The 26,848-nt window shown below is 52.8% G+C and overlaps 13 protein-coding genes across 13 annotated transcripts; 3 read left to right on the top strand and 10 right to left on the bottom strand.

Annotated features, from left to right (window-relative positions):
• Positions 1–521: 521 nt before the first annotated feature.
• On the bottom strand, positions 522–969 carry CONPUDRAFT_158743 (uncharacterized protein; the record flags this gene model as incomplete). Its single annotated transcript, XM_007775769.1, has 2 exons — positions 522–765; positions 821–969. The coding sequence occupies 2 exons, from the start codon at positions 967–969 to the stop codon at positions 522–524; spliced, it is 393 nt and encodes a 130-aa protein (XP_007773959.1).
• Positions 970–1,492: 523 nt separating this feature from the next.
• Positions 1,493–3,011, top strand: CONPUDRAFT_85179 (uncharacterized protein). The gene is made up of 3 exons (XM_007775768.1): positions 1,493–2,268; positions 2,321–2,693; positions 2,748–3,011. The coding sequence occupies exons 1-3, from the start codon at positions 1,920–1,922 to the stop codon at positions 2,878–2,880; spliced, it is 855 nt and encodes a 284-aa protein (XP_007773958.1). The 5' UTR covers positions 1,493–1,919; the 3' UTR covers positions 2,881–3,011.
• Positions 3,012–3,759: 748 nt separating this feature from the next.
• Positions 3,760–6,098, top strand: CONPUDRAFT_169196 (cytochrome P450; the record flags this gene model as incomplete). The annotated part of the gene is made up of 11 exons (XM_007775767.1): positions 3,760–3,840; positions 3,895–4,282; positions 4,350–4,479; positions 4,542–4,730; positions 4,792–4,943; positions 5,013–5,128; positions 5,191–5,308; positions 5,365–5,378; positions 5,434–5,680; positions 5,749–5,773; positions 5,825–6,098. The coding sequence occupies exons 2-11, from the start codon at positions 4,087–4,089 to the stop codon at positions 6,096–6,098; spliced, it is 1,461 nt and encodes a 486-aa protein (XP_007773957.1). The 5' UTR covers positions 3,760–3,840; positions 3,895–4,086.
• Positions 6,099–6,465: 367 nt separating this feature from the next.
• CONPUDRAFT_139893 (uncharacterized protein) lies at positions 6,466–7,116 on the bottom strand. The gene is made up of 3 exons (XM_007775766.1): positions 6,986–7,116; positions 6,662–6,925; positions 6,466–6,611 (listed from the first exon to the last, which is right to left on the bottom strand). Exons 2-3 carry the CDS (start codon positions 6,865–6,867, stop codon positions 6,542–6,544), a joined length of 276 nt encoding a protein of 91 aa, XP_007773956.1. The 5' UTR covers positions 6,868–6,925; positions 6,986–7,116; the 3' UTR covers positions 6,466–6,541.
• A 508-nt stretch (positions 7,117–7,624) lies between these two features.
• On the bottom strand, positions 7,625–8,829 carry CONPUDRAFT_111803 (uncharacterized protein). The gene is made up of 3 exons (XM_007775765.1): positions 8,641–8,829; positions 8,215–8,355; positions 7,625–7,949 (listed from the first exon to the last, which is right to left on the bottom strand). The coding sequence occupies exons 1-3, from the start codon at positions 8,743–8,745 to the stop codon at positions 7,902–7,904; spliced, it is 294 nt and encodes a 97-aa protein (XP_007773955.1). The 5' UTR covers positions 8,746–8,829; the 3' UTR covers positions 7,625–7,901.
• A 223-nt stretch (positions 8,830–9,052) lies between these two features.
• CONPUDRAFT_139891 (calmodulin) lies at positions 9,053–10,610 on the bottom strand. The gene is made up of 8 exons (XM_007775764.1): positions 10,474–10,610; positions 10,347–10,353; positions 10,263–10,274; positions 10,167–10,199; positions 9,818–10,090; positions 9,607–9,687; positions 9,508–9,518; positions 9,053–9,421 (listed from the first exon to the last, which is right to left on the bottom strand). The coding sequence occupies exons 1-8, from the start codon at positions 10,486–10,488 to the stop codon at positions 9,404–9,406; spliced, it is 450 nt and encodes a 149-aa protein (XP_007773954.1). The 5' UTR covers positions 10,489–10,610; the 3' UTR covers positions 9,053–9,403.
• Positions 10,611–10,945: 335 nt separating this feature from the next.
• Positions 10,946–12,886, bottom strand: CONPUDRAFT_139890 (uncharacterized protein). Its single transcript, XM_007775763.1, has 3 exons — positions 12,472–12,886; positions 12,320–12,404; positions 10,946–12,232 (listed from the first exon to the last, which is right to left on the bottom strand). The coding sequence occupies exons 1-3, from the start codon at positions 12,775–12,777 to the stop codon at positions 11,226–11,228; spliced, it is 1,398 nt and encodes a 465-aa protein (XP_007773953.1). The 5' UTR covers positions 12,778–12,886; the 3' UTR covers positions 10,946–11,225.
• A 368-nt stretch (positions 12,887–13,254) lies between these two features.
• CONPUDRAFT_85175 (cytochrome domain of cellobiose dehydrogenase Hp3 Ph 7.5) lies at positions 13,255–14,570 on the bottom strand. Its single transcript, XM_007775762.1, has 6 exons — positions 14,186–14,570; positions 13,827–14,094; positions 13,737–13,754; positions 13,584–13,675; positions 13,407–13,523; positions 13,255–13,351 (listed from the first exon to the last, which is right to left on the bottom strand). Exons 1-6 carry the CDS (start codon positions 14,229–14,231, stop codon positions 13,290–13,292), a joined length of 603 nt encoding a protein of 200 aa, XP_007773952.1. The 5' UTR covers positions 14,232–14,570; the 3' UTR covers positions 13,255–13,289.
• A 583-nt stretch (positions 14,571–15,153) lies between these two features.
• On the bottom strand, positions 15,154–16,010 carry CONPUDRAFT_131461 (uncharacterized protein). The gene is made up of 2 exons (XM_007775761.1): positions 15,698–16,010; positions 15,154–15,632 (listed from the first exon to the last, which is right to left on the bottom strand). The coding sequence occupies exons 1-2, from the start codon at positions 15,851–15,853 to the stop codon at positions 15,339–15,341; spliced, it is 450 nt and encodes a 149-aa protein (XP_007773951.1). The 5' UTR covers positions 15,854–16,010; the 3' UTR covers positions 15,154–15,338.
• Positions 16,011–16,729: 719 nt separating this feature from the next.
• On the bottom strand, positions 16,730–18,031 carry CONPUDRAFT_169190 (uncharacterized protein; the record flags this gene model as incomplete). The annotated part of the gene is made up of 4 exons (XM_007775760.1): positions 16,730–16,897; positions 16,955–17,740; positions 17,795–17,880; positions 17,934–18,031. 3 exons carry the CDS (start codon positions 18,029–18,031, stop codon positions 16,971–16,973), a joined length of 954 nt encoding a protein of 317 aa, XP_007773950.1. The 3' UTR covers positions 16,730–16,897; positions 16,955–16,970.
• Positions 18,032–19,750: 1,719 nt separating this feature from the next.
• Positions 19,751–20,275, bottom strand: CONPUDRAFT_158734 (glutathione-dependent formaldehyde-activating GFA; the record flags this gene model as incomplete). The annotated part of the gene is made up of 2 exons (XM_007775759.1): positions 19,751–20,035; positions 20,117–20,275. The coding sequence occupies 2 exons, from the start codon at positions 20,273–20,275 to the stop codon at positions 19,751–19,753; spliced, it is 444 nt and encodes a 147-aa protein (XP_007773949.1).
• Positions 20,276–21,773: 1,498 nt separating this feature from the next.
• On the top strand, positions 21,774–23,484 carry CONPUDRAFT_76994 (uncharacterized protein; the record flags this gene model as incomplete). The annotated part of the gene is made up of 8 exons (XM_007775758.1): positions 21,774–21,828; positions 22,061–22,080; positions 22,221–22,249; positions 22,371–22,399; positions 22,520–22,636; positions 22,693–22,845; positions 23,044–23,132; positions 23,344–23,484. The coding sequence occupies 8 exons, from the start codon at positions 21,774–21,776 to the stop codon at positions 23,482–23,484; spliced, it is 633 nt and encodes a 210-aa protein (XP_007773948.1).
• A 581-nt stretch (positions 23,485–24,065) lies between these two features.
• On the bottom strand, positions 24,066–26,788 carry CONPUDRAFT_139887 (NADH dehydrogenase; the record flags this gene model as incomplete). The annotated part of the gene is made up of 11 exons (XM_007775757.1): positions 24,066–24,302; positions 24,366–24,487; positions 24,627–25,055; positions 25,135–25,429; positions 25,482–25,519; positions 25,578–25,661; positions 25,729–25,905; positions 25,971–26,041; positions 26,103–26,193; positions 26,259–26,473; positions 26,767–26,788. 11 exons carry the CDS (start codon positions 26,786–26,788, stop codon positions 24,284–24,286), a joined length of 1,563 nt encoding a protein of 520 aa, XP_007773947.1. The 3' UTR covers positions 24,066–24,283.
• Between the last annotated feature and the right edge of the window lie 60 nt (positions 26,789–26,848).

Here is a 26,848-nt window from a genome sequence, read left to right as displayed (position 1 = left end):
TCGGCGCCGATTTGGTGCAGCCGCCTTCCCAAATACACTTGAGGGAACCGGCGACGAAGGGTCCAAGGGGGGGATAGGTACGGGAAGGAGGTACTGGCTGACTAGCAGCCGAAGTGGGAGGTGCTGATGGGGTACTTTGAGGAATAGAAAGAGCTGGTAGTGGGATAGTGGTAGCGGGAGAACGCGCGGGAGTAGATGAGGCGGGTGAGGATAGAGGAGTCCAAGAGTTGTCTGAGAGGAGCATGATATGCTCTGGGGCGTCATAGAGAGGATACCAGTGCCAGAACTTCCTGAGCTTGTCGCCCCGTCCCAACGGATGAGCGTGGACATTCTCGCACTGGGTGAATCGTGAGCGATACAAACGCAGAATAAAATTAGAGAAACGTACGACGACGAAGTACCGGTTGATATGATCCACCCTACCGTTAGCGCACCGCCTGGGCTGCAGCGGTAGATGACACCAAGGGCAGTAAGGGACACCGTCGATCTCATAGGGCTCGTCCGACAAGCTAAAGTGGCTGCTACTCGACGTAGATGGGCCGCCTGAGGTAGATGGATGGCCCGATGTAGACGGATAGCTCGAAGTAGATGGGCAGCTCGACGTAGACGGAGAGCCCGAGGTAGTTGGACAGCCCGAGGTAGTAGAATGGCCGCCTGGGCACATGTTTGCTGCGACGAGGGGAATAAAGAAAATAGAGAAAGCGAGGGAGCGAGACGAAGAGGGATTCTGGGGAGATAACACTTTTTATTGGGGACGATAATCTACTACAGAAGGAATTCTACAGCCCTAATGGCGAAGGAATACTTATCTGTGGCTCACTGGCCCAGGGGCGACGCGCCAGTCGCGTCGAGATCGTGGGAGTTTGGTATTGGCACCGCCACTGCCGCCGCGCCGCCACGCCGCCGCGGCGGCAAATGCCGCCTTTCCCATTTCCCGGGCGTTCTCGAGTCGTCAACGGTCTTTCTCATGTTTCTGTCTTTCGCCAGATTTCACCATCCATGCAAGGCACTTGCGCGCTGCTTTTCACCGTCACAGGTGAAACGAACTGAACAAGCTTGCTGATCATTCTCAAATTATGTAGACTGCTCTCGGCTTTGCAAAGATTTGTCAACACTGGCCGAGGCACAGCTAGCCTGCTGACGTTCCTCCCCGGCAAATGTCGGTAATCCTGTCAATCAATTCTAGCTTCTACGACGCATCCGAGACAAACCTCACGGGTGGTCGTTTGTAACCTAGTGCAAGAGGGGAGTCACTTGTAAGCAGGTTGACGATTTTACCGCTTTGGGGCCCTACGGTTGCAACCGCTGATGCAGGTTTCTGACATGTCCAGAGGATACTTAAAGGGACCGGTGCAGTCAACAAGCACATAGTGCGACCGAGTCAATCAACAAGTGAATCTCTCGAATCAACTTCGTGGCTACATCAAATGCTAAAGTGGCTGAGTAACATTGAAGCACTCGCTAAATTAAGCTATTCCCGACCTCGATGTCAGGTCCACCGGGGTTTCACCACACCATGGGAGATACCGTTCTACAGCCCAACCTCTCCCTAGCATGCTGTAAATTTGGGGTGCAGTGCAATGCTTTTTTCCTCGTCAACCTTGTCCCCGGCTTACTCATGCGGCCGTATCTGGGCGCCGATGAGCCTCCCTGGATGATCGCGTCTTCTCTGTGCTCTAAGGCATATAGGGGTGTCGCACCACTCTGGGCTGTGTCGATACTCATGCTTTCTATCCGCCTGACCGGCCATTTTCTCGGGGAAGCAAGGCACCTTGCTATTGCAGGTGCGCGTCTCCGACCTGGCTATTCACCGATACCTGGGGGTGGCGTCATGGGGAATGCAGCCCGCGGGGTATATATACCTTCTCGATCCCTACTCAAGTCATTCACTCCTCATCTCCCCTTTCTCCTCTGCCAAGATGTCTACCATCGCCACCGACCTGAACTACTACGGCCTCCCCGAAGACGGCTCCCGCCCTTACACAAAGGCCAACGCTGACCCTGTCACCGGGAAGTTCGATCGGAACTACACGTACGACAGCCACCCCGTCACAGTCCACAATATCCGCGAGATCTTCGACGAGGAGTCTGCCGCTGGCAAGCAGACATCGTATAATCTCGATGTCTCCGGCTTCCAGTTCCACAAAGGCCCCACCAAGCACTGCAGCTTCAAAACTTCCGAAGAGATCGAGAAGGAGTATTACCCGGAGTGTATTGAGTACTTCAAGAAGCTCTCGGGTGCTAGCCGCGTTTTCATCTTCGACCACAGTGAGTCGCGTCTACTGCTCTTCTCTCCCGCATTTGTTGAAGGCGCTACTAGCCGTTCGCCGTCGTCGCCCCGGCGAAGCGGATGACTCACCCGAGCGCCGCCAGCCCGTTTCCCTGGTGCACGTCGACCAGACCCTGAAATCCTCCATCGCCCGCGTCCACCGCCACCTCCCCGAGGAAGCGCCTGAGCTCCTCAAGCGCCGCTTCCAGGTCGTCAACCTCTGGCGCCCCATCGACAACACCGCCTGGGACTGGCCCCTTGGTCTCTGCGACTTCCGCAGCATAGACCAGGCCAAGGACCTCATCCCCGTCGCCCTCGTCTACCCCGACAAAGAGGGCGAGACCTTCGGCGTCACGTACAACCCGGACCACAAGTGGAAATACGTCAAGGGCATGACTCAGGACGAGCTCGTCCTGATCAAGTGGTATGTTGCGGCTCCAGTCTCACTGCAACTCAGTCGCTCACAGTGTCCTTTTAGCTTCGACTCCATCCAGGACGGCAGCGTTGCTCACCTCACGCCTCACACCGCTTTTGAAGACAAGTCCGCGCCCGCCGACGCTCCTCTCCGCTCCTCTATCGAGGTCCGGGGTATCCTCTTCTTTGACGAGTAAGGGATAGCAGAGGTTGCGATTGTCAAGCGTATTATCATGTAGAGCACTTAACATCATTGTACTTATCCTGGGATTCAATCCGCGCATAGTTGTCCTTACTTTTATTGCAAAAAATGCTGCCCGTCCTATGTGAATCCAGACGTCGGAGTCGAGAAAGGGCCAAAATAAGCGCTTTTACTGCAAGAGGAAACCCAAGTTGCATTGCAATCACCATTTCAGCCTTGATTCTCACTGTCATGGCGGAGGTAGCATTCTCAGCTCATTACCCAGGCTAATTCTTGGCTCCCTTCGGGCAGTGCATCTTTAACTACAACGGGTGTGCCCGCACAGAGCGTGGATCTTGACAGAGCTTCTGCAGGAACGCTTCGGCGGCGGATCCGCTCCTGTCTCTTCCCCTGTCGCTGGTCCCATTCTGATCTCTGATCTTGATGTAACCTCGCGTTTGAGCTTGACCTCGCACCGTCGTCTACTCTAAGTTGCCCACCACTACCAGGCTCAGTCACCGTTATGGAAAGGTTCAGGGTATGTTCCGCCCGATCAACCTGTCGCGCTGACGACTTGCACTACTGGGAAGCAGAGATTCTGTCTGATCCCCTGTTGGACCCGTATTAGCCCAACATTCCGTCAAGGTTTAGTTTGGGAGGAACCGCGCCGCCACAGTCAAATGATAATGTATGTAAGTACCACCGTCCGCGCCATTGCGAGGGTAGCCGAGCATATAAGTGACGTGAACAGTGACGAAGGAGGCAAGATTGAGGCCGGGTGCGTTTTCGTGGCGTTATCATGCATGGAGCCATGTTCTTGTCCGCGTTGACTTGGGTGGCGTTATGCCGTACGACTTCATTGCATAGAATATCTTTAGAGCTGCGGGGCCTTTATCCGAAGGTCCGATGGGCACTGCTGAAGAACATTTCAAGCCTTACGACCACCAAAACTTCGAGAGTAAGCCAAGAGTTAGCAGTCAAGTCATACAGCGATCACGAGTGTAGGAAAGATTATTGACGAGATGCCCAGAGCCATTCAGCAGCAAAAAAACTGTCTGATATCTTCTGCCGCATTCCGCATCGATTGATCTGCTAGCATGAAAGTGCCACACGCTACTTGCGCCTCAGCTTCCCCTTTAATAATCTCTCACGTCTGTCAAAACAGACGCTTGTCCAGACTTATTATAACGAAGAGCATACCTCAGCCTAGGATGCCATCCCAATGCCTGCTACTTGGATCCTTATTTCTGCGTTCGCCGTTGCCTTGTTGGGTTACTTCATCTCTTCAAGAACCGTTGGCAAGCGGAATGGCGCACATCTACCCCCTGGTCCAATCGGATTACCTCTCATTGGAAATATCCTCCAGTTGCGAGGTTCCCAACATCACCTTACCCTCAGTCGGCTGAGGAAAATATATGGTGTGTGCACTTCCGCTTGATGTATAGGCGTATAAAGTTTATACCTATCAATACCTTACCTTCCAAGGTGACCTGTTTCGCTGTTCCGTCTTCGGACGAGACATCATTATTATCAGCTCGGAGAAGGTTGCCCGAGATCTCCTCGATAAGCGTTCGACCAAGTTTTCCGGCAGACCGTCGGCAGCTGGATATAGCGCGTCAGTATAGCAACATATGTATGCGATCCAAGCGTTTAACCGTGTCGTCATTCGATCGACAGGATGGGTCTCGAATTCAATACGGGTTTTATCGGATATACTGACACTTGGCGACTGCACCGACGTTTCTACCACGAGGCATTGCGGCGTGACGTTGTGTCACGATATCATTCGGTTCAGTTGAGACAAGCTCATGCCCTCATAGTAAACATTGCTGCTCAGCCCGAAGGCTACGAGAAACATCTTCAAACGTCAGTGTTTACTGCTTCAAGTCATATTTTCCTCGATCATTTTTATGCAAATGATCATCAGGTTCTCGGCCTCGGTGATTTTGTCTGCAGTATATGGGTATGACGCTGTCCAGAAAGACGATGCACTAGTGGCCATGGTGGAGCACGTCGACAAGCTCATTGCGGAACGAGTCTTTTCGTTCGAAGTGCTACTCGCTTCCGGACTTCCTTTCTGTACGCAGGTTTATCTCCCGCGAGAACTAAAAACCACAGCTTACAGTTTGTGGCATGATCTCTTCGCAGTGCTTACCACGCCGACGTGGGTACCAGACTTTGGCGTCAAAAGGGCTTTATCCCTTGTACGTGAAGTCGTCCAGAAGACAACAGCGGCGCCTTTCGAGTATACACAGACTACTTTGGTATACAGTTTACTGAGTTTTTCAGTGCTATATAACTCACAGTCACCTATTCATGATACTAGGCGAATAAAACTGGAAATCATTCAATGGTGGGAGATATCCTTCGAAAATGGGAGGACCAGAGTCCGCCGCAAGACACCGTCGAAGCGCTCAAGAATGCGGCATTTACCGCTTATACTGGTGGGCGTATTTCTCGGAGCTGTCATCAGAGCAGATTCACTGAAGGCTGAGCATAGCTGGCGCGGAGACGGTAGGTATAGCAATCATGTACGATAAGTTTCTTTAAAGCATGTTCCATGATTCAGACACAGTCAACGCTGTTGACATTCGTGTACGCAATGCTCATGAATCCCGAAGTTCAAGCTCGCGCGCAAGAACAAATCGATGCAGTGGTGCAAGCCAAGCGATTGCCTGATCTTAACGACCGGCTGTTTTTGCCCTTGGTAGACGCGATTCTTAGAGAGACCATACGGTGGATGCCTTCTGCGCCCATAGGTTTGCCCCGTAGCACAACGGAGGATGACGTTTATGAAGGATATTTCATCCGCAAAGGTCAGTCCATATTGTCATGTCTTCCTCATGAATCTGGGCTTTGACTCACAAAACTATGGCTCTTGCAGGAAGCTTCGTGGTCGTTAATATCTGGTAAGCACAGTTACCACACACTCATTTATATGGGAACATACTTTATGTCAGGGAAATCTTCCACGATGCTACGAGATACACCGATCCCATGAGTTTTAATCCAAACCGCTTCCTCCGCCCGGACGGTACTTTGACAGACGACACGTCCTACACGATGATATTCGGCTTTGGACGGCGCGTATGTCCAGGGCAATACTTTGCGGATAACTCATTGTGGCTTGTTGTGGCCAGTATGCTCGCCATGTTCAATATATCCAAGGCAAAGGACGACGAGGGAGAAGAGATGGAGCCTGATCCACATTGGGTCAGCGGTATCACCCAGTGAGCATTGTATCACGTCTTAAAAAGCGGTAAAATTGCTGAGACAAGGGTAGCCGGCCGACTGACTTTCCCTGTTCCATTACTCCTCGATCTAAGAACCTTGAAGCTCTACTCCATAGTAACTTCAATGTCTCCAGATAAATTTAATCTTCTTAGTTTATACAAACGAACTGTGATGTAGGCTCATAGCTTGTACGTTATGGATAATTAACGAGCGATATAAATAAATTTGGTAATCTGAAAAGAAATTTTGAACGCGTCTGAGAGGGTGGTAAATAACAGCCGCGAATTTCGCGTGATAGAGCAGATTATCGTATCAAAAGATATGTTATGTGATAAGCAAAGATATGTAACGAGTGAGGGTTTAAAATGGGAAAATAATGTCCAACGGATGGACGTTGGGAAAGATGTACACACCACTCAACGGAGTACAAGTTCAAAGGACAGTTAACAAGGGATCCAGAGTGGATACGGGGATGCAAGTACGGGTAACATGGCTTCGAGAGGACTGAGACTACTGACGCCGTCAAAATGAAACACACCATACATCCTATAAAGCGCACTTACTTCGAGCTGGAGGAAGTGAAGCTGTCTACTTGATGGGACCTAGTCTTAGACGGACTCCCTGAATCCCTCCCTGAACGTCCTGAAGACCTCAAGCTCATTGTCGACAGCCGTTTCTTGACCATCCTCACAGACCTGCTGATAATGGAGGACTTGCTCGATGACTCGGACGACATCGTTTGCAGGCTAGCCGAGTTATGAAGCGACATTTGGTCGTCGTTGCAAGGTTCAACGTTCAAGTAGGGACCAGAAAATGGAGGTTACAGCCTTGGTAAATTAGCGAAGCAGATTCAAATGGTCAGCGACGACGAGAGAAAGTATACACACCATTTACCCAAGGCGGGTCGCGACTGCGGCAGGTAACAAACACAACTGGATTTGGATAGGGGGATGAGGGGACGGTGGGCGAAGAAAGCCTGCTCGGGGTTTAAATATATCAGAGAAGCTTGCGTGGGTTTAGAGCTGCCGGTGTGGCGAAAATGGAGATAAACGGGCAGGGTGAGTATAATCTCCCTGCGTGGGGCGCCCCAACCCATCTATCACTGAGGCTGCTGAAACACGACACTACTTCCAGCGATCTGACCCGGAGATGCAAACTGAAACGTTGATGCACTGCTCCTCGGCAAGTGGCGAGGACACACATGGAAGGAATGTGGCCCAGCAGAAGCTGCGACGCAAACAACCGTACATAAAACGATCTACACTCAATAATACATGCACATATACCTAGGTCTGACACTGCCTAGGTTTGGCCTAGGAAGAACATCATTCGCTTGTACCGAGAGAGGGTCTGACACTACTAAGTTTCAACAAGGACTTCATAAAGTGAGAATGCCTGGAAGGAACTGTCAGAAGATCTCATAAATTAAAGGGAAAGTAAAAGATAAACGGCCTGACGAGCCAAGGGTCATTCACATCGTTGTATGCACGGCAGCTTATGCCAGTCACACGTCGCTCCGAAGTGCACCGAGCGCAAGGTCATATGCTTATAGAGTCTGAAAGTAATATGTGTAACGATCAAAGATATGCGACAACCAAGACATGTAATGAGCAGAGATATGCAACAAGCGAGGTTTCGCCTAGAGTAGGAAGTATGCATTGTTAGCACGCCACACTGACTCTTTAAACGACAGGTCAGGTGCGATCACCTGCACAAAACCAACATCAGAAATAGCTACAACAACGGCCTGCACGGGGCTGCTTTTACATGAAACGCTGCGTCCTCTACATCTTCGCGATTTGTTCACTTCCTGTTAAGCTCCTCTTGCCTCGCACGAAGCTCCTCACGGCTCTGCAAAACGAGACGTCAGCAAACTATCAACAATATCCAACGACGCGGGCCCCGAGCGATCGGAAGAATGCAGATGATTCCACGGTCGACAAGTCACCGCATGATCCACTGGTAAATCACCGAGACGTCCTGCAGCAATAATGATGCAAATGTATACATCATCAGATGCATATAGGGACCATCATACCATGATCAAGAACTTGTGTAGAGAGTAGGAAATGATCCGTGGTATAAAGCCCACTACAAATCAAACTCGGACGCTCACCTTGGGCTGCTCGAGACTATTCAGAATGTCCTGGCTGGGCACATGCGGCTGGCGCGCGTGGTGCGCCTGCATCTCCGGGTTGCTGTTCAGGCCAGCACCGGGCTGCGGCGGGTCGACGAGATCGCTCGGGTTGTTCGTTTTCTGTGGTGAGATGAGATGCGTCAGCGACTATCACCTCCAAGTTGTTGATCATTCGAGTCAGATCTCAAGGCATATAAACTTCAATCAAGAATCGCTTTCGCGAGGTGATCGAGACGGGCACGGGATAATGGCAACTGTGCTAGCCTGGAAACACTCAGGACTCGATGTTTGTCAACCGCCCGACACTGGACCAGAAGACCATGTCCTTCGCTCCCAGCGTCGCAGATATTATGCGCACTGCGACAATCCGAAACACCAACGCAAGGGCACCAAGTGAACACTCACAGCAGGATGCGGCTGAATCGTAAACTGCTGCTCTTGCTCCCCGCCTTTATCATTGCCGCCGGCGCCGGTAGCCTTGTCCTTGATCTTGTTAACGAGGTTCGACATAATAAAGTAGTTCTTGCTTGTTGCAATAGTGTGCGTATGAAGATATGGGATGCGGTAAAAGCGAGATGGTGCGTTAGTCCTAAGCACCTGAATGTGGTTTATATACAGGAATCAAGCTCAAGGGGGTCGATGTGCTGCGCTACTCTTATGGACGGACTGCGCCGGAGCCCCTTGGCTCTGTTTGGGCTCCTTAGGCTTGGGCAGGCGGATGATGTCACGCTCCGTGCCTCGGCTCCATATGACCGGCACAGCTGCATCAGGTTTGCTTCTAGTGACCCCAGTACTGAATCACGCCAATGGAAGGTCATGCAAATGTAATGATCTGTACACGGCACAAACCTACTCCAGACTCGCTCCGCTGACGACTATACGACGTAGTGACGCTGCCTCGAGACGACTATGCATCCAAAGCACTACTAGCTCCTAACATGCTTGACAGCTCCTGACGCAATGAACAGACAGCCCGAACATCAAACGAAAAACGAAACGAAACGAAGAAAAAAGAGAAAAAGCAAACAAACAACGGATATCACATTCTTTACATTTCTGCTGCCTAATCGTCACATGGAAGCCGCCTCCGGATAAAGACACAAGACGAGGTAAAATAGAGCGTATGTACACTATTCGATTACGCGTGTTCGTTCGACCGATCACGAGTCTACTTGGACAACATCATCTGTAAATAAAAAAAGTACATCCGTCAGTGAGATCATCGAGATGAATGGGCCCCAAGATGAATGGCGGAGTGGAGATGTGACGCACCTTGACGAACTCTGTATCCCGCAAGGTACGGAGGCGAGGAGGTAACGAAGCGCAATCAGAAAACGAGGAGAGGGTGGAGAAGGGAAGACAAGGACGGACCATCGTAGTTGATCTGGCCGTCACCGTCGACGTCAGCCTCGCGAATCATCTCGTCGACCTCACTGTCCGTGAGCTTCTCGCCTAGATAAAAACAACGGATCAGCAAACGGCCCACAGGCGCCCACACAGTCACCCCTCGACTCCGGCACACCCAATCCCTTCGAAACCGCACACCAGCGGGGGAGGAACATATCGAAAACAAAAAGCTCACCAAGGTTCGTCATGACATGCCTCAGCTCGGCAGCAGAGATATATCCGTTTCCGTCCTTGTCAAAGACCTTGAACGCCTCCTTGATCTCCTCCTCCGAGTCCGTGTCGCGCATCTTGCGCGCCATCATGGTGAGGAACTCGGGGAAGTCGATCGTGCCGTTGCCGTCCGCGTCGACCTCGTTGATCATGTCCTGTAGCTCCGCCTCGGTCGGGTTCTGCCCCAGCGAGCGCATCACCGTGCCGAGCTCCTTGGTCGTGATCGTGCCATCGCCGTCTGTGTGGACGGGGGAGATTGCGATGCAGAGCGAGTAATGAGATAGGAAGAGAAAGAAAATGAGGGGTCAACGCACCCTTGTCGAAGAGCGAGAAGGCCTCCTTGAATTCTGCGAGGCAAGCGCCAATAGATCAGAGACCGCACAGCACATGCCAGATAGCATACAACGCACCAGAGATTTGCTCTACACCGCAGAGATCGCACCATCGCGCCATTCAGCTTCCGATCCTCGCTCCCTCGCACGCATGCAACTCACCTTCGCTCTGTAAATCGCGATCGCGGCAGCATCGTCAGCACAACGCCCGCAACAGCGATGACACGATAACAAGCAGAGGACGAGCGGGGCACAGGGCACACGTGACAACGACAAGAGCAGGACATACCAACTGGTCAGCCATGATGGATGTTTTCTAGAAAGCAACAAAGGACGCGGAGTGGTAAGAGCAAAGCTGTTCTGTATAGAACGTTCGCCGAGCGGATAAAGATGGGCGAAAAGGGAGAATCGCGGCGAGTGATGGTGGCCCTCTCTTGTTGCCCTTGGCCTGTTCAAGTATCGTTGACAAGCGCCCTTCCTGATTCGGCTCGGCCCGCGCGGCATCTTCTCCCCGCGTGCTATATCGGTCGCCCTCCCAGGAAACCCCTTACCCCGCAGTCCGACCACTGCCTCGACACCGCGCCTGCCACCCGACGCATCCACGGACTTTGCTACGGGCCGACGCGGGAAGCAGCATTGAGGTATTGCAAGCTGCGAGAAGATACGCCTGCCGGGGACAGCGCCTCTTCATCGCCATCCGACGATCCTGGACTCGGATACATTCATCGGTCGGACTCAAATGACGTTCATCAACACACGATGGGACATACATTGCTGGAGCTCTCTACACTTAGTATATCGCAGAGACGTAACATACGTCAGAGATGACTTGTACTCAAACTTATACTCAGACTGCACCATGATGATAGCGAATTCGAAGTAAAGCAGCGAGTAGTTGCGCAAACCGAACTTAGTGTAAAGAAAAAAGATAAATCAAGAAACAACCGGGTCCGGAATACCATCCCAGCCCTATACAACAACGAGCAACCAGCCGACCACCACCTTCCCTAGTGCTCGCCAACCCCCAACCCCTTCCCAACCCTAATCCCAATCATCGTCCTCCTCCTCCTCATCGCTATCCCCCAACTTCTTATTCCGCTCCATCAGCGCAGCAGCAAGCGCAGACGTCAAATCTCCCCCTCCCCCACTCGACTCCTCCGCAGCGACGGGCGGGGGAGGCGGCGACGGCGTCGCGTTCGGCCCGCTCGTCTTGCGCAGCTTCGCCACGCTCTGCCCGCGAATGCTCTCCAGCAGCGCGTCGTGGCCGGGTGCCGGCGCAGGAAGGGCCGGTGCGGGACTTCCGCCGCCCCCTCCGCCTCCGCCTGCTGGGGGCGGAGGTGGCGGAGGAGGGGGTGGGGGTGCTGTGCCTCCTGCTGGTGGAGGTGGGGGCGGAGGTGGTGGAGGCGGGGGAGGTGCGGTCCCGCCGGCCGGAGGTGGTGGTGGAGGCGGAGGCGGAGGAGGGGGCGCCACGCCATTGGGTCTGACGGGTGGAGGAGGTGGGGGCGGCGCTATTCCGTTCGCAGCGGGCCGCGCGGGCGGTGGTGGTGGTGGGTGCCCACCACGCACAGGGGGCGCCGGAGGCCGTTGTGGGGGTGCAGGCGGCTGAGAAGTGGTCTGCGAGCGACGAGGCGGCGCGGGGGGCTGCGACGGGCGCACAGGGGGCGGAGGACGCGCTGCAGGCGCAGTCACACTCGCGACGCTGTCGACGCTGTCCGTCGCCTGATGCGCTCCACGCCGCGGCGCGGGTGGCGGCGGCGGTTTCATCGACTTGCGCTTAGGAGCGGGAGGAGGCGCAGACTTCTGCGCGTCCTGCACGAACTTCTTGATGAATTCCTGGTCCCGAGCGATGACGGAGGCCGAGACGCCCGCGCTCTCGAGCTGGTTCAGGAGGGTGAGCCACGACGGGTCGACGTTGGACGACTCGAAGCCCTTGTCGGGGTCGTAGCCCATGTGCGAGATGTGCTTAAAGTTCGAGGGCGCGGAGATCATGGACTTATCGATAGGCCCCTTGGAGCCGGACTTCTTGCTCGAGGACTTGGCAGCTTTGGCTATAGAAGCACACAAAGCACACAGAAGCATGAGTTGGGGGGAAAATGAGCAACCAATGAATGTATATAGACGTTGTACCAACTCACGTTTAGACGTCTTCCGATTGACCACCTTCTTATGAAAGTCCTTCGCCTCCTTTTCGTCCGAAAACACAATCCCCACCATGCATTCCTACACCACCCACTCACAGTATCAGAATCACCCAAAACATCAACCAAATCACCAAAAAGAAACTCACATCCCCAGGGAACGAATAAAAGTATGGCCGATCCTGGTTATACAAAAACCCATCATACAGCTCGTGCTCCCAGATCACACCCCGCGTGCCCGCAAAGTCCACCATCTTGAACGCAAACGCCTGCTTCGTGGTGTCCTCCACCAGGGCGAGCGCGCCCTCGACGCCTGAGTACGACCAGCCGTCGGGCTGCGGGTGCGCATAGTACACGCGCGCGGGCGCGGCGGTCTTGATCTTGCCCGCCGCGGGCGGGATCGCGGACTTGACCTTGGCCTTTTCGTCGGGCGTGAGTGTGGTTGTCGTTGGCATTTACTGGGATGCAGGAAGAACTGAACGAGAGTGGATGAAGGGGGGGTCGATGGCGACGTGGGTGGTCTTTGTTTCAGGTAGGCGCAGTGCGCACAGTCCACACAGCTCGACCCTCGCTTAGTGCGCTGACGGAGTGATGAGGCACAGCTGACCGGGTGGCGTGGGAATCGGACCTGCCGCTGCCCAGTGTCTTATCGCCGGAACGCGTCGTGGTTCACTCTGCAAACCACTGTCGCGTCCTCAACTTGAAGTCGCCTGGAAGCTTGTCTGCTATGCTGCCTCCATTTCCTTCCACTTCATCACTTGCTGAGACCGAAGGCTCCTAATGATTGCATGTCACACTCACAGGCGTCACCTCATCTGTTGGAAGTTGCGCACAGTCCGAATGCAACATGAATGTCAACGGCCATACCCGCTCGCTGCACATAAATTACATATATACTAACGCATACATGGACACTTTCTAGACCTCAGTCTCCTCAAGCAGCCCAGCTGTCCATTCTATCTATGCGTTAGACGTAACTGCTGTAGTTCGCGCTGCTCGCGTTGTTCCATGCCATACCGAAGAAACCGACTGCAATTACAAACATCAACAACTAAAGGGAGTTCAATTATATTAAATCACCCACAGTCGTCGTGTTCATGGAACGTCGTGTTCGAGCTAGTAGGGTCTACGGGGGCCGAGGACGAATAAGCCCACGCGACGGCGGAGGACGCGTTCGTGTTAAGCGAGCCGCCGTTCCACGCTGGGGAGACGGCGCAGGTAATTAGCCGTGGTAATAAAGAGTGGAGAGAAACAGACGTACTGGTGCAGTTCTCACACCGGTACACCCACTTCCAGTGCGTCGCGTTCACCGTCGTCGAGTTGAGATCGGTGATAGTTGGGCCGGCGTACACGCTGCATGATCCCCCGCAGTCAGCCAGTCACGTCCAAACAGATTTTGCCAAACAATACTCACGCAGGAGACGAATATCCACTTCACAGTCCAGACGAACGCACAATCAACCTCTATCAACTGTACACACAAACCCACAAAAAACAAACTCACGTCGCATACCGCGTCGTACTGACGATCTTCCCCGCGCTCGTGTCCGGCCACGCGACGAGCAGGAGGTCCCCGACCATCTGCCCCGCGAGCGCGACGCCGACACAGCCCGCCGCGATGGGCGCGACGACCTCGCCGATGAACTCGCCCGTGGAGTTCTGCGACGTGGGGAGGACGAAGCCGTACGTGACGTTGTGCGTCGGGTCGGTGATGCCCTGGAAGGTGATCCCGTTCTCCGGGTCGGTGTAGGACGACGAGGACTGTGCGAGGGCTGTAGGTGTGCATGTGTGGTCAGTCAAGGTCGAGCGGCGGACGCGAGCTGTGAATGCCGGGCCGGGGAGGAAGGGGCGAGTCGCACTTACCTGCACCAGCGACGGCGAGACCGGTCATGACGCGTTTGATAGACATGATAACTTTGGGGTCGTGGATGCGTGGAGGGTATCCTTCGAGACCTTGTCACCAGCACGAAGACTATATAGCCCGCTGCACGGCGTTATGAGCGAGGAACGTCCGCTGAATAGTCGCAATGAGCTCCATACGACACCCGTGTGTAGACAGCAAAGAGTGTAACCATGGTTTATGGGAAGAAACGAGATGGGCGCGAAAGCCGGCGCTCGAGGATAAAATGGCGGAAAGAGCTCGGAACACGAGAACCTGCAAAAGCCCGAGAACGTTGCGGTTGGCATGCGCTGGCCAACTTTCGACTTCTGATGTTCAAACAGCTCCGCTTACTTGTCTCAGTTCGAAGTCTGTTGACGGCGAAATAAAGCGTTCCTTGAACTTCGAAGAAAGCGGGGCCAATCGCGAAACGAAAGTTACTACTGCCCGTTTGAACAGATAATCGGCATGCCACGTCATCATCAGAGCAAGTACTCGTTCAGAGTCACGACTCACAGAAGACTCAAGGTCGGAGGCCCTAATAGGACCTATGGCGTTAGAAAGCCTGAGATCCTTCTCACGGATCTCCTTCTGGGCAGACATGAAGTGGGCGTTTGAAACCAAGCGCGATATCTTCCCCTGCCTTCGAAAGGATGACTCCAGGTCAGTTAGCCCAGTTCGACTGGCTGGAAACAAGGTGAGTAGTAATCCCCCCTATCAGCGCTTGGTGACAGGAAATGGCGGTGTTCGAGTTCGTGCTGCATACCGAACTGACTGTTCGAACGTTCAGGACGGGTGAAAGGACACTGACAAGAAGACAAGAAGTTTCCTATGTGGATAGGGGCGTTTTATATGTCGGGGCATTCCGAATTCGCACGCCCTGATATCAGGCACCAAGCAACCTGAAAAGCTTCTGTCTTCGAGCAGCTTCGAGCTCACTCTCTGGTATGTTGGCCTCTCGACGGCTTGGTTCATCGCAGCATCACATCTCTCATCGCTTCTAACACCAGTCAAAATGCTCTTATGGCTCATAAAATAGCGTTTTACTTGATCGTCTCAGTCACGTCACTTTCGAAAACCCATTTATACAACACGGCTGCTCTCAACCCACCCTCGATCTTCTGACACGCCCATAGTTCAACTTCCCGTATCAAACATCTTCTCCACCTGCTTGAGGCCATCCGTGGGCTTCAGCCACGCCCGGCGGTCCAGACAGAAGATCTCCTGCGTCGGGTGCACGACCGCATCAAAGGCGTCGTCGAGCGTACCCGTCTGCAGAATGACGATCCCATCGTTCGCCGCCGTCTTGTCGTACAGCGCCGAGCCGCACGTGCCGCAGAAATACCGCCCGAGCGCGTTCCCGCTGGTGGTCTTGGTCACCGTGTAGGCCTTGATCTCGGCGCCCTCTGTGCCTTTGGTGAGTTTCATGCCCTGAGAGCGGTCAAGTGAAAGTAAGGATCCGGTTCCTCAGGTGTAGCTGCAGACAAATGACTCACTGAGGTGGGCAGAACGAAGTTGGTCGTAAATGCCGATCCGCTCCACTTTTGACAGTCCTTGCAGTGGCAGACGGTGTACGATTGCTGGCCGCCTTCGGGTACCGTGATCTCATATTGGACGGCCTGGCAGAGGCAAGAACCCTTATACGTGGACATTGTAGTGGTTGAACGTCTAGAGACGGGGCGGGGTGACGATGCATGCGAGAGCGTAGGCCCTGTTTTATCATCCAAAATCTGGCGCCGACGCGCACAACTGAGTCCGGGGAATGGGTAATAGTTTTCGCATGTTGGAAATGATGTACGCGTGCAGCATGTGTCACTTCGAGTCAGAGCACCCCAAGATTCGGGACCGAGTAAACGAATGTTATTGACGTGAGAGCAGGCAAGAACATGACTAAAAATGCTGATCACCTTTTCAAGGTGATACAACAGTGGACTGTATGTTGCTAAAACCCCTATTTCTGCCGGTAGGGTCACATATGTTTTGACGGAGGCACATCAAGAAGTAACGTCTGCGTCAGAGAACGTCCTTGAGCCCCGTAAAATTTCACTGTGATCGGCGATACCTTGTCACCATCAAGACATCGTGTGCGACGACGGCCGTTCTGTTGCTGAGGTCCGCTCCGGTCGCACTTGGTGCTGATGACATAATTTGAGCTGACACCAGCAGCTCAAGGACTCTGTGCCGGTTTTTTTTTGCTGGCTCGTTATGGGTCGAGGCTGACGGAAAGCCTAGGATTAAGCTTCCAGAAAGAAAGTAACGGCGATCGAGGGGAGTAAGATTTTCTGAGGTAACCAGAACAAAGTACACCTCTATGCTACTTAAACTGCAGCACTTAATCTATAACGTATTTGAGGCGTGTAAACTGTATGTACTATGAGACTAAAGTGCTGCTCTAAACCGTAGTTGAGAGTTCAGGGCAGTATGCGCTATGCCAGCGCGTGTAGAATGCAAATGTCTAATGCGAACCAACGAGACAGAAGGAACAACGAAAGAGAAATCGAGAGACGGAAGGCGGTCGATCGTATATTGTGGCGCAGCCGCGTAGCGCTGGTTCTCGTTCGCGTGGCCCAGTGTTTGGACCGCCCCCACAAAGGTACCAATGGATAGGGTAATGCTTAGACGAACATTGCAACCGCTTAAACATGGATCCTCACGAGGAACGCAAGACGCAGGTTGGCACAATCACACCTGGATCACTGATCAGACAGCTGTAGCTTCAGTTATTGGTTCGGTTCAGATCATCAAAAACATACCTTACTAATTTCCACTCTACTGCAAGTCGAGCGCCTTCTTAGCATCGCGAGCCAACCGACGATACACCTCGACGAGGTTAGGATCAATCCTTTCCCCAGTATTGCTTTTCCCGTCGACTTCTGCAGCGGTCAGAGCCAAGGAGTACGTCCGTTTATACTGCTTCATTTGCATAGATATCTGAGCGAGGCTTCCAAGCGCCACCACAAGTGCCGGGCGGGCCCCGACCGTAGCTTGGGTGTAAGTGTCGCCTGTCAGGTCGACAAAGGCAATAATGGCAGCTGCGAGCTCTGCAGCGCCGTAGAAAACGACACCAGCCCGTGCGGGCATCTCCCGGCGCAAGTACACGGCCCCTTGCATATAGTCTTTGATACGGTATATGGAGATATGGAGAAAGCGCCGGATAATGTCTGGGTGCGTCATCTGCTGGATCTGCGCAAGAGAGGTCGTGGGAGAAAGGCCATCAGGCGCTCTCTGAAGGAACTGAATGCTGTTCAGTGCATTGCGCTGCGCCAACACGACTAATAGACGTGCAAACGCCGTCGGTCCTAGGACGCGCTCTGGAGAAACATGGACAGGATCGCACCAGTAGCTGCTTTCGGTTATCCGCGCTAGCCAAAGCGGCCAGTCACAGATACTCTGAGTGCGGTTCCGTTCTTGGTTCATCTTGAAGCTCGCCTGATACGCCACTCCCAATAAGGAGTAGATGTCGACATTCTTGACACCAGCAGCATCGGAAAAATGGGTTAGAGTTGTGATGATCCGAAGGAGTGAAATACGAGAGCGGCCTGTTTCCCGTTTATGATGAGGTAATATCTTGATCTGGAAAAAAATGTACGAACCGGATCCATCATAGAAGTTCCCAATTGTTTCTTGGCTGAAGGGGGACTGCGTACTACCATAAAGGGACTGAGCAGCAGCAAAACTGCTGTGAATCCCGGTATCAGGGCCGCTCTCCGAATTTTTACGTTATCTGCTCACCGCATGAACTCCTCAGAATCCTCGCACCAGTGTCCGGAGGCCGTCCATGCATCTACGAGTCTATCCGCCCACTTGGCCTGCGAAGTGAATGATCGCATAGACTGAATCAATGGCCTGCTGTCGTTGTTTCCAAAGAGATTGTCTGGTAACGGAATTACCCCAGGGACCGTGTCCGACGACCACCTAAACAAAGCACATAGAGCTTCACATGCCAATGGGGTATGGTATGGGCCTGCCATTCCCGTTCCATCGCTTGGAAGAACACTAGGAAGCTCGAGAATTGTGCAGTCTAGAAGTAAGCCAATAAGACCTGGGGTCTGGATGATTTCGTGAAAGCGCCTCGACGACCAGCTTCTATCAAAGTACAGGAGACCACGAGCAGAATCGAGGGCAAATATCTGCGCGTCCCCAAAAAGTCGCTTGGCCATTAGACGCCGAGATTCATCGCTTTTAGCCCACGGATCCTCTGCATTCAGTCTACTATGACTCCACTGCCACTCCTTGGTTGAGTCGGTCAGTTGATCGCTGTATCCATCAGGATCCTGCAATGCAAAGGTGCATAGCGAGGAAATGACGATACCAGCATCACCGGGTGATAACATTTCGGGGAGGAAAGACTCGCTGCATAGTTGACAAAGTAGCTGCACCGCGGATTTACTGAACAATAGCACGCGATGGTACAGAGTCTGGGACAGGCCATTTATCACAATCACAAAAATTGGGACGCTCGATGAAGCTTCTTACCGTTAAGCATAGCGGGATTACGCCCGCTCTAAGTTGCCTGTTGAGCGCAGTACGTCTCTCCTGGATAGTTCCCGAGCCAGACAGTTTGATAAGGACTTGCCAGGCAAACACCTTTGACATGTATCCATTGACAAGCTTGAGTGTATCCGTGTGCAATTTCTCGTCCCAAGGTGCAGAGAGGATTGCGACCATGGTTTCTATCATACCCGTCCGAACACTGGCTTCTACCGAAGAGTGCCATTCTGAACAGCGACTTGGAGCCGCGGCAGGGCTTTCCGTTGCAGTCTGCGAAACGGGGAGTATTTTCATCATAGCTGCCTTGAATACACGATGGGTGAGATTTTGCAAGCTACACTGCATCCCGCTGTAGCATGAAAGACTCACCAGGGTTATAAGGACGGGCTTGTCATCTATCGGAAGGGTTCTCACATGGTCGAATAAACTGGTCAAGTTGCTGGTTAGCTGAGGCTCAGGGACATCGAACAAGCGTTGAATTGTAGCGTTCAGGTCGTGGTCGAGTGAGCCTTGGGGTTCGTCCGGCATCTTTAGCGTCGTCGTGGATTGCGGTGGGAAACGCTCTCCGAGGTAAGTGGCTGCGTCAATGTCAACCTGAGATGAGGATATGGTCGGAGTCCGGGCTTTCCGAAAGTGTCACACGCCTTGGACTCTCTCGCCCATCTACTTACTCCTCCTAGCAGACGCATATCGAGCACAGCTCTAGGTTTTGACTTCACATGGTACCATTCTCGAGCTCGTTCGAATAGAAAGGCCTCGGATACTGCTCATCAAGGCACTTACACCTTCTAACTCCCCCAGCGCTCAATCGAACATGCTCCTTTGGCTCACGGCGGAACGACAGCGCAGCAGCCCAGGCGTAGGGCAGCCGGCAGGACTACAAAACCTATAGCATAATGAGCGTACGTGTTGTCTCTTAGAGTTCATCGTCAATATCCATAAGTTACAGCACCTTGAGTCCGAAACCCTTTCTCAGAGAACATGTCAACCCAGCTCACTGTATGCCAGATGCTACCCATTGCCACTCTACCGAAACATCCGTGGTCCAATCACATCCCTCACTCGAACCACTTTTCCACTTGCTTTGTGCCGTCCAATGGCTTGAGCCATTCCCTGCGGTCCAGGGAGAAGATCTCCTGCGTCGGTTGCATGACCGCGTCAATGGGATCGTCAAGCGAGCCCGTCTGTATGATCACAACCGCGTTGTTTGCTGCTAACTTGCCGTATAGCGTCGAGCCGCAAACGGGGCAGAAGTACCTAGTCATCGGGGTACCCGTCGTTGTCTGGGTCATCGAGTAAGACTTGACGTCGGTGCCTTCCATGCCTTTCGTGAGCTTCATGTTCTACGGTCCATTACACGAGAGTCAGCTCTCGGCATGCAAAATAAAGCCAGCACTTAGACGTCAACGAAGTAGACGGTTCACCTTGGCGGGCAGAAGGAAGTTCGCCGTGAAGGGTGATCCGCCTCCCTTCTGGCAGTTCTTGCAGTGGCAGATACTATACAGCTGCTGTTCTCCTTCGCCGGGCAGGGTGATTTCGTACTGAACGGCTTGGCACAGGCAAAAACCCTTATGAGTTGACATAGCGATGGCTGGAGCGTTGAGGGTTGAGGGCGACATTCATGAAAGCGAGCGCGCTGGCCTTACTTTATCCTCTGGCAGCTTGGCACCGACTCGGTGAGACCCACGAGCATGACCGGTAAGTGAGTAATCCATGCATTGGTCTGCGTCGGTCTGTGTCGGCCCGCGTCGGTGAACGGATTGGTCAGAGACGCGTGGATTTGCTTCGGCCCGAGCCCGAGCTGTCAAAATACCCGAGCAGCCCGAACGATCTTGCGTGGCAAATCCTCGACATCATGTCATCGCAAGCGAGCAGGGCCGTCCCCCTCGCCGATTCATGTCCGAGTTAACGTTGAGGTCAGCTCAGGTCTCACTCGATACCTTGGCTGCTTCAGGTTATGATTTGTGTCTAAAATGCTGTTACCAGAATATTTCCTAGGTGGGGCTTACACAAAAGCCTTGCCTGTGTACGTAGCCACGAAGGATAGATGAAACGCAAAGTGCATACATGACACTGATGGGGCGTGTACTTGATGTCTAGTCAAGTTTACATTGCGCGACCTGTCGTTCTTTGATCTGGAGATATATGGTGAGATAGAACAGGGCTTTTCCCTCAACCTCATTCACAACTTGAAGCGATCCCAGGTCCTATGATGTGTCAAAGGCAACCAGCTCCCCAAATGTCTTGTCGCTTATGACGAATTCTGATGCACGTCCAATGTCATACGTGGTTCGGTACTCACGCATTTACCGTTGCGGTGTTTACCATCCATAGCTGAGTACTAGCGGAGATACTTAGCGCGTTTCGCTGGTGGATTTATGGCCAACATTATTTCAGCCTCAGATTTGAATTTGGCATTGCTCTCCGTTGTTCGGCCAGGGAGCACGGGAGGAGCCGGATTTTGTCTGCGATGCATGATTATTCTAGCCACATGCTTGTGCGCAATATATATTCATCTTCGAATCAGGAGTCCTAAAAGAAGAACATCAGGTATGTCGGAACATTCCCACATATATCAATGTGTGATAACCAAGAACATCTGAAACTATCCTGAAACTCCGAAGCCTTCCAGGCTCGGGAACCTTCCTACACAGGATGCTGAAACCCCTGACTCTTGTGGCTGTTTATTGAATGCTATCATATTATCAGTGGCCAATAGGCAAAATGAAAGCATTGGGTCGAAGCTATTGTCAGCTTAAATCTCCGCCAACTCGTTAGGTACATGCATCTCATGAACCTGCGCACATGCTTTCGCATAGCCATACACAGACCTGTACCGCAGACTCCTGTTTGCAATGGAAGACTACAGTACAAAGATTTGTCTGAGACTGATGATATATTGATTTCAACAGGACAGGAGTAAATAGATGGCGCCTCAACAAGTTCCCCGCTTAGAACTGGAGTCTGAAGCTCTAAATTCAGATCTTACTTTTACGAATCAAGATCCTTATCGAGCTATATAAGAAGCAACACTGTCCTGCTGCCTTTGGAGCGGTCTACTCTTTCTACCTCGCGTTATTTATGTCTTCAATCCTAGTCGAAAATGGGTCGGACCTTTGGTCTGTATATACCTTGGGTGAGCCACTAAGTCCCTGATAAGCTTGAAGCAGCGCAACTAACACGAAGGAAGTGGTTTCCTTGACATGGATGTTGTACGATTACGGTCAGTGACTTCATTAGACCAATGTTGTCGACATTAGGTCTGAGTAATGCTTATACTTAGTCTTAAATCTGGGCCTCGAGGTACACGGATGTCAATCAAGCTCGAATGAGCGTATGGATGCTGATTGTGTTACGGTATTCTTCAGATAGAGTTGGTCTGGGTCAGGTCATTAACTTATAACGGGCGAAAAAAAATGGCTAACGAAGCTCATTAGATGAAAAAACTGAGTGGAATGTCGTTGATATATATACTGGTATGTTTTTATTTTTGCAAACCTGGTTAAACTAGATCGTCACTTCCCTTAGTTGCGCTACGTTGGCTTGCTATGGGGAATGTGAGTCTTCGAATTAGTGTTTACAAATAATTTAGGGTCTTTTGACTATCAATTCTGCAGATCTCAAGGTTCTATTGTGTATCTATAGATCACCTTAAGCAATAAACTAATTACTTTCTAGTCGTAATCAACGGGTCAATCTCAGAACAAGTAAGTAGGTTAGGCTCCTGCATTTCGAAAACCGCTGATGGTGATGCTCTTTCGATAGACGTATGTTGCCTAGTTTCTCATGATCAGCTCGATCGCTGCTCAACTTGCCATCGAATGCAGATGTGAGCTCGATGAAGTCAAGTCATACCTGGAGTCTGGTTTCATCGTCTGGCATAGGCTACATTTTGACTGATGTCCGTTTGGTGATTGGGCCTTTTATTTTGTTTGTTTTACAAGGTAAGCCTCAGTTTAACATACAGTATAGTCGTTGACCACTAGACTGGTACGGGCAGGGATGATGGCCCTTCGGGTGTACGTCTTACTCGAAAAATCTAAGCGTGTCCTTGCAGTCCTTGTGATCGGCTTCTTGGCTGCGCAAGCTGTCACATTCTCTATCGTCATCTCTGAAATGTTGCTTGTGCGTGGTGGAAGCATTGTGACACCAGGTGAGTGATTACAGTTTTACTTTATGGACGAGCGAGCCAATAACTTGGTATCTAAAAGCGGACATGACCATGTCTAGCATAAGCTCTTGCAACAAAACGTCATCCGAACCTCAATGGGTTTGGCCACTGTGTTGCTCTGCACTGCTGGTGTTTGAGCTGATTTTAATCATTTTCTACATATACTCTGCTGTTGTGCAGCTAAAGCAGCCATTATGGACGTCTCTCAGACATTCCGCTGGCTCCATAGGATTGTTCATTATAAAACAGAGTCTGATATACTTTATAATGTGAGTCAATGAGCACATGTACAATCAATTTACAATTGCTCATATCGAATTTGATAAGTGCGTTTCTTGGGATCCTAATCACTGCTGTGGGACAAGCTCCTAAGCTTCAATCCGTGAGATATACACGATCTCCAAACTCTGCAGTATCTCTGATTGAGTGACACAGTCAGCGGTTTACTCTACAATCAACTCTATGGCGAGTTTTATTCAGTTAACAATGATTGGTCCGTGGATGTTCCTCGGCCTTCGGAAGCAGAGCGAGAAAGCAACAGAGAGTCATAACTTAGGGTCGGGTAACGGGACGACCTTGCACTTTGCAGACATTAATACTGCAGGAGATGACAGAGCTTAGTCCTTATCTAAGTATGCAAAAGCGTTTCGAAACGAACAGAAAATGTTAATTGTGCATTCTGGGTTGCTTTACTGCTTAGGAAAGAGGCTTATCGTACTATGTTGTATAATTCTACAGAGATCGATCACGTCTCCAGTCTAGAGGTTTCTCGCTTTCAACTATGTAAGGGGCGTTTGTGCTGTTGAAATATCATCCCCTCTGCCAGCCACAGGAATAAACCATATCGGTGGAAATCGTAGGCTCGAGCACTCGGATACAAGTACTTTCTCTGCATACGCCATACCACAACACTGTATTTTTGACCGCAACTATCAATCGGGGGAAGAAGAACTTTGCCGCCTTTGATACACATTGGTAGTTGGAGGTTGTTCAGGCTTACGACACGCGCCACATTCTCGGACCCGGCACCTTGTTCTACCTGAAGGAAGTTCGAGGAAACCGAGCCGCGATGCAGCAACATCGCATGCATCAAACCCCCGAAATGCGAGTATTGTAACCATGCATCGGATAACTACTGCGTCAATCAAGTACTTTAAACGAGTATTATTATCACAAAGCGCATCTAAATACCTCTAGCTAATGTCTATGCATGCATCGCAGCGTCTATACAAAACGTGGGCCAACAAGCCGGTGACCCGCACTACTGACACGGGGAGATAGGAAAGAAAAGAGAAAAGAAAAGCAAAGAAAGAGCGTGATACTTTTTCTGCTACCGTGGTCGCCCTCATCCTCGGCCTCGGCCTCATTCAAAAACCCAACGAGCTCCGGGGCCCGCTCGCACATTTTAGCCACTGTTCACTCACTCCCTGCTCGTATCACTACAAAGAATCACATCAGCACATCAGCTCAACAACAGCGCGTCGAAAGCTAAAAACACTCACCGCCCAAAGAGCTTCACGCGCAGCCAGTCGCTCGCGACGAGCGTCCGGTTGCGCAGCGAGAACAGCGTGCTCAGATACGCGCTCCGCCAGAACAGGTACGTCGCCACGCCGCCGCTTGCCCACTTCCATCCAAAACAAAAGGGGGGGAGAATCAATCGTCAGCTATGTGCTCTTCAAGGTAGACGGACACCAAAGAAAAACGAAAGGACGAGGAGGGAAGAGCGAAAGGACAGGGAGAAAAGAGAGAAGGGGAGGACCCACGTTCCGCCCAAAGATCGGCAGATCCGCAATCGCCTTGTCCGACCCGATATACGCCAAACTCCCCTGGTGCGAATACTGGAACGGCTTCAGCTTGACCCTGTCCAGCTGCTTCCTCAGCTTCTTCTCCTCCTCATCCACCGCTGCCACCTTACTTTCCCCACCCTCGCCCTCCCCTTGAACAGCAGCGATCCGCGCCTCAATCGCATCCCGCTTCGCGAGCTGCTTAAATAGGCGCGCGAGGTACGCGCCCTGCTGCGACGCGACCTGCGCCGTGGGCGCGTACGACGACGCGGTGCAGTCCCCGATCGCGAACGCGTCGCGCGCGCCCGCGAGGCGGAGATAGTCGTCGATCGCGATACCGCGCCTGTTCGTCTGCGCGTCGGGCAGCTGCGCCATGAGGTCCTTTGAGATCTGGCGCGCTGTGTTGCCCTGTCCGCGTACAAGTTCCATCAGCACCCTACTCCCATGGCACGAGAAAAAGAAAGGAAGAAAGGAAGAAAGAACGCACAGCAGCCCACACAACCACCCCACACGGCACATCCACCTCGCGCCCCTCGCCCTTCCCGTCCCCCTCCTTGCCCAGCTTGAGGCGCACACTGCTCTCCGTGACGCCCTTGACCATCGTGCCCGTGAGCACGTCGATCTTGGACTCGCGGAACGTGCTCTCCGTGTACTGGATGAGCTCCTTGCTGAACATGGGCAGCACCGAGGGCAGCGCCTCGACGAGCGTGATGCGGATGCGCGGCGCGAGCTCGGGGTACCACGAGCGCAGGTCTTCTTCGAGCCAGTCGTGCACTTCGCCGCTGTTGGAGGGCGTGTTAATCGGAGATTTAGGGAAGGGGAGGGGAGACGCACCTGAGCTCGACACCGGTGGGGCCGCCTCCGACGACGACCTGTGGTTGAGCCAATTAGCAGTCTGACTTGATAAAGCAAAGAAGACAGACGACTTACAATGTGCAGTAGCCTGTCCTTCTCCTCGTCGGTCTGCCCAGGGAACGCCGCGCTCTCAATGCAGTCCAAGAACCGGCGCTGCATCTACCCGTTGCATCCACCCATAAGCCTTCCCCCTTTATTTACTGCATCACACGTGCGAAATGCTCACCCGCTCGGCATCGTGTATCTCCTTCATGAACAGCGCGTGCTCCTTCACACCGGGAATGCCAAACGTCTGCGTCTCCGCGCCGACGGCGTAGACGAGGTAGTCGTACGGGATCGTCGTGCTCGACACGAGCCCCTGGATCTCCGAGTCGTCGGCGAATGTGATCGTTTTCTTGATGGGCTATATTTGGGGCAGTGAGTGAAGTTCACAAGTAGGGAGGCAACGAGGCAACGAGAGGGGCGTACGTCGACGGATTTGGCCTCGGCTTCGATGACGCGGACTTCGCGCTCCTTGAAGCGGGTCAGGTAGCGCGTCGCTGGTGCGCGTTGCGAATTGTTAGCTCGGTTGTTTCGTAGAGTTTAGCCGAAAGCACGTACGTTGGAGAATCGAGCGCGGGTTCAGCGTCCCGACAGCGACACTAGGCAGCAACGGCGTGAACAGGAAATAGTTCCTCGGGCTGACCACGATCTATAACACCAATCTCTCCCTCAACAAACCATCCAACCACACCCATACCAACCTGGGCGACGCACCACATTGTAATCGGCAGTATCGAGCCCCTTGAGGAGGCTTGTGGCGCCCCATCCGCTGCCGAGGACGACGATGGTCTTCTTGGTGGGGTCGAAGGGGAGCTGGGCGCCCGGGCTGCGGTCGCGCCGGGCGAGGTAGTAGAAGGTGCCGCCCGAGACGAGGAGGGTGACGAGGGTGGCGCGGCCGAGGCCCTGCAGGAAGCGGCGGTAGCGCGAGACTTGGGGTTCGGGCGGCGGGGGCGGGGGCTGTTCGGTGCGTGCACGGACGGAGGCGGGATGACGTTAACCACCTGAGGTAAGAAAAGAGCGGGATGTGACGTACTGCCGCGGAAGACGAGCCTGTGGCCTGTGTGGACTCGGCGCGCACGAGGCTGGGGCTGGGCTTGAGTAGGGCCTGGCGGCCGCCGCGAAGGGGGGAAGACGGGACGTGGGAGAGGGCTCCTCGGCGGAGGGCGCGTTCTAGAAGGTCAGGTGAGCATTCGATCAACTTTAAGCTACAGACAGAGCTCACGGGAAGCACGGACGGCGTACATTGCACCGTCAATAACTCATGCAAGAGAGAGAAACTGAGTGGGGAGGGTGCCCTAGGGCAA

Source organism: Coniophora puteana, assembly GCF_000271625.1.
Source record: "Coniophora puteana RWD-64-598 SS2 unplaced genomic scaffold CONPUscaffold_15, whole genome shotgun sequence".
NCBI classification, from domain to species: domain Eukaryota; kingdom Fungi; phylum Basidiomycota; class Agaricomycetes; order Boletales; family Coniophoraceae; genus Coniophora; species Coniophora puteana.
This window is presented reverse-complemented; position numbering and strand designations above follow the sequence as displayed.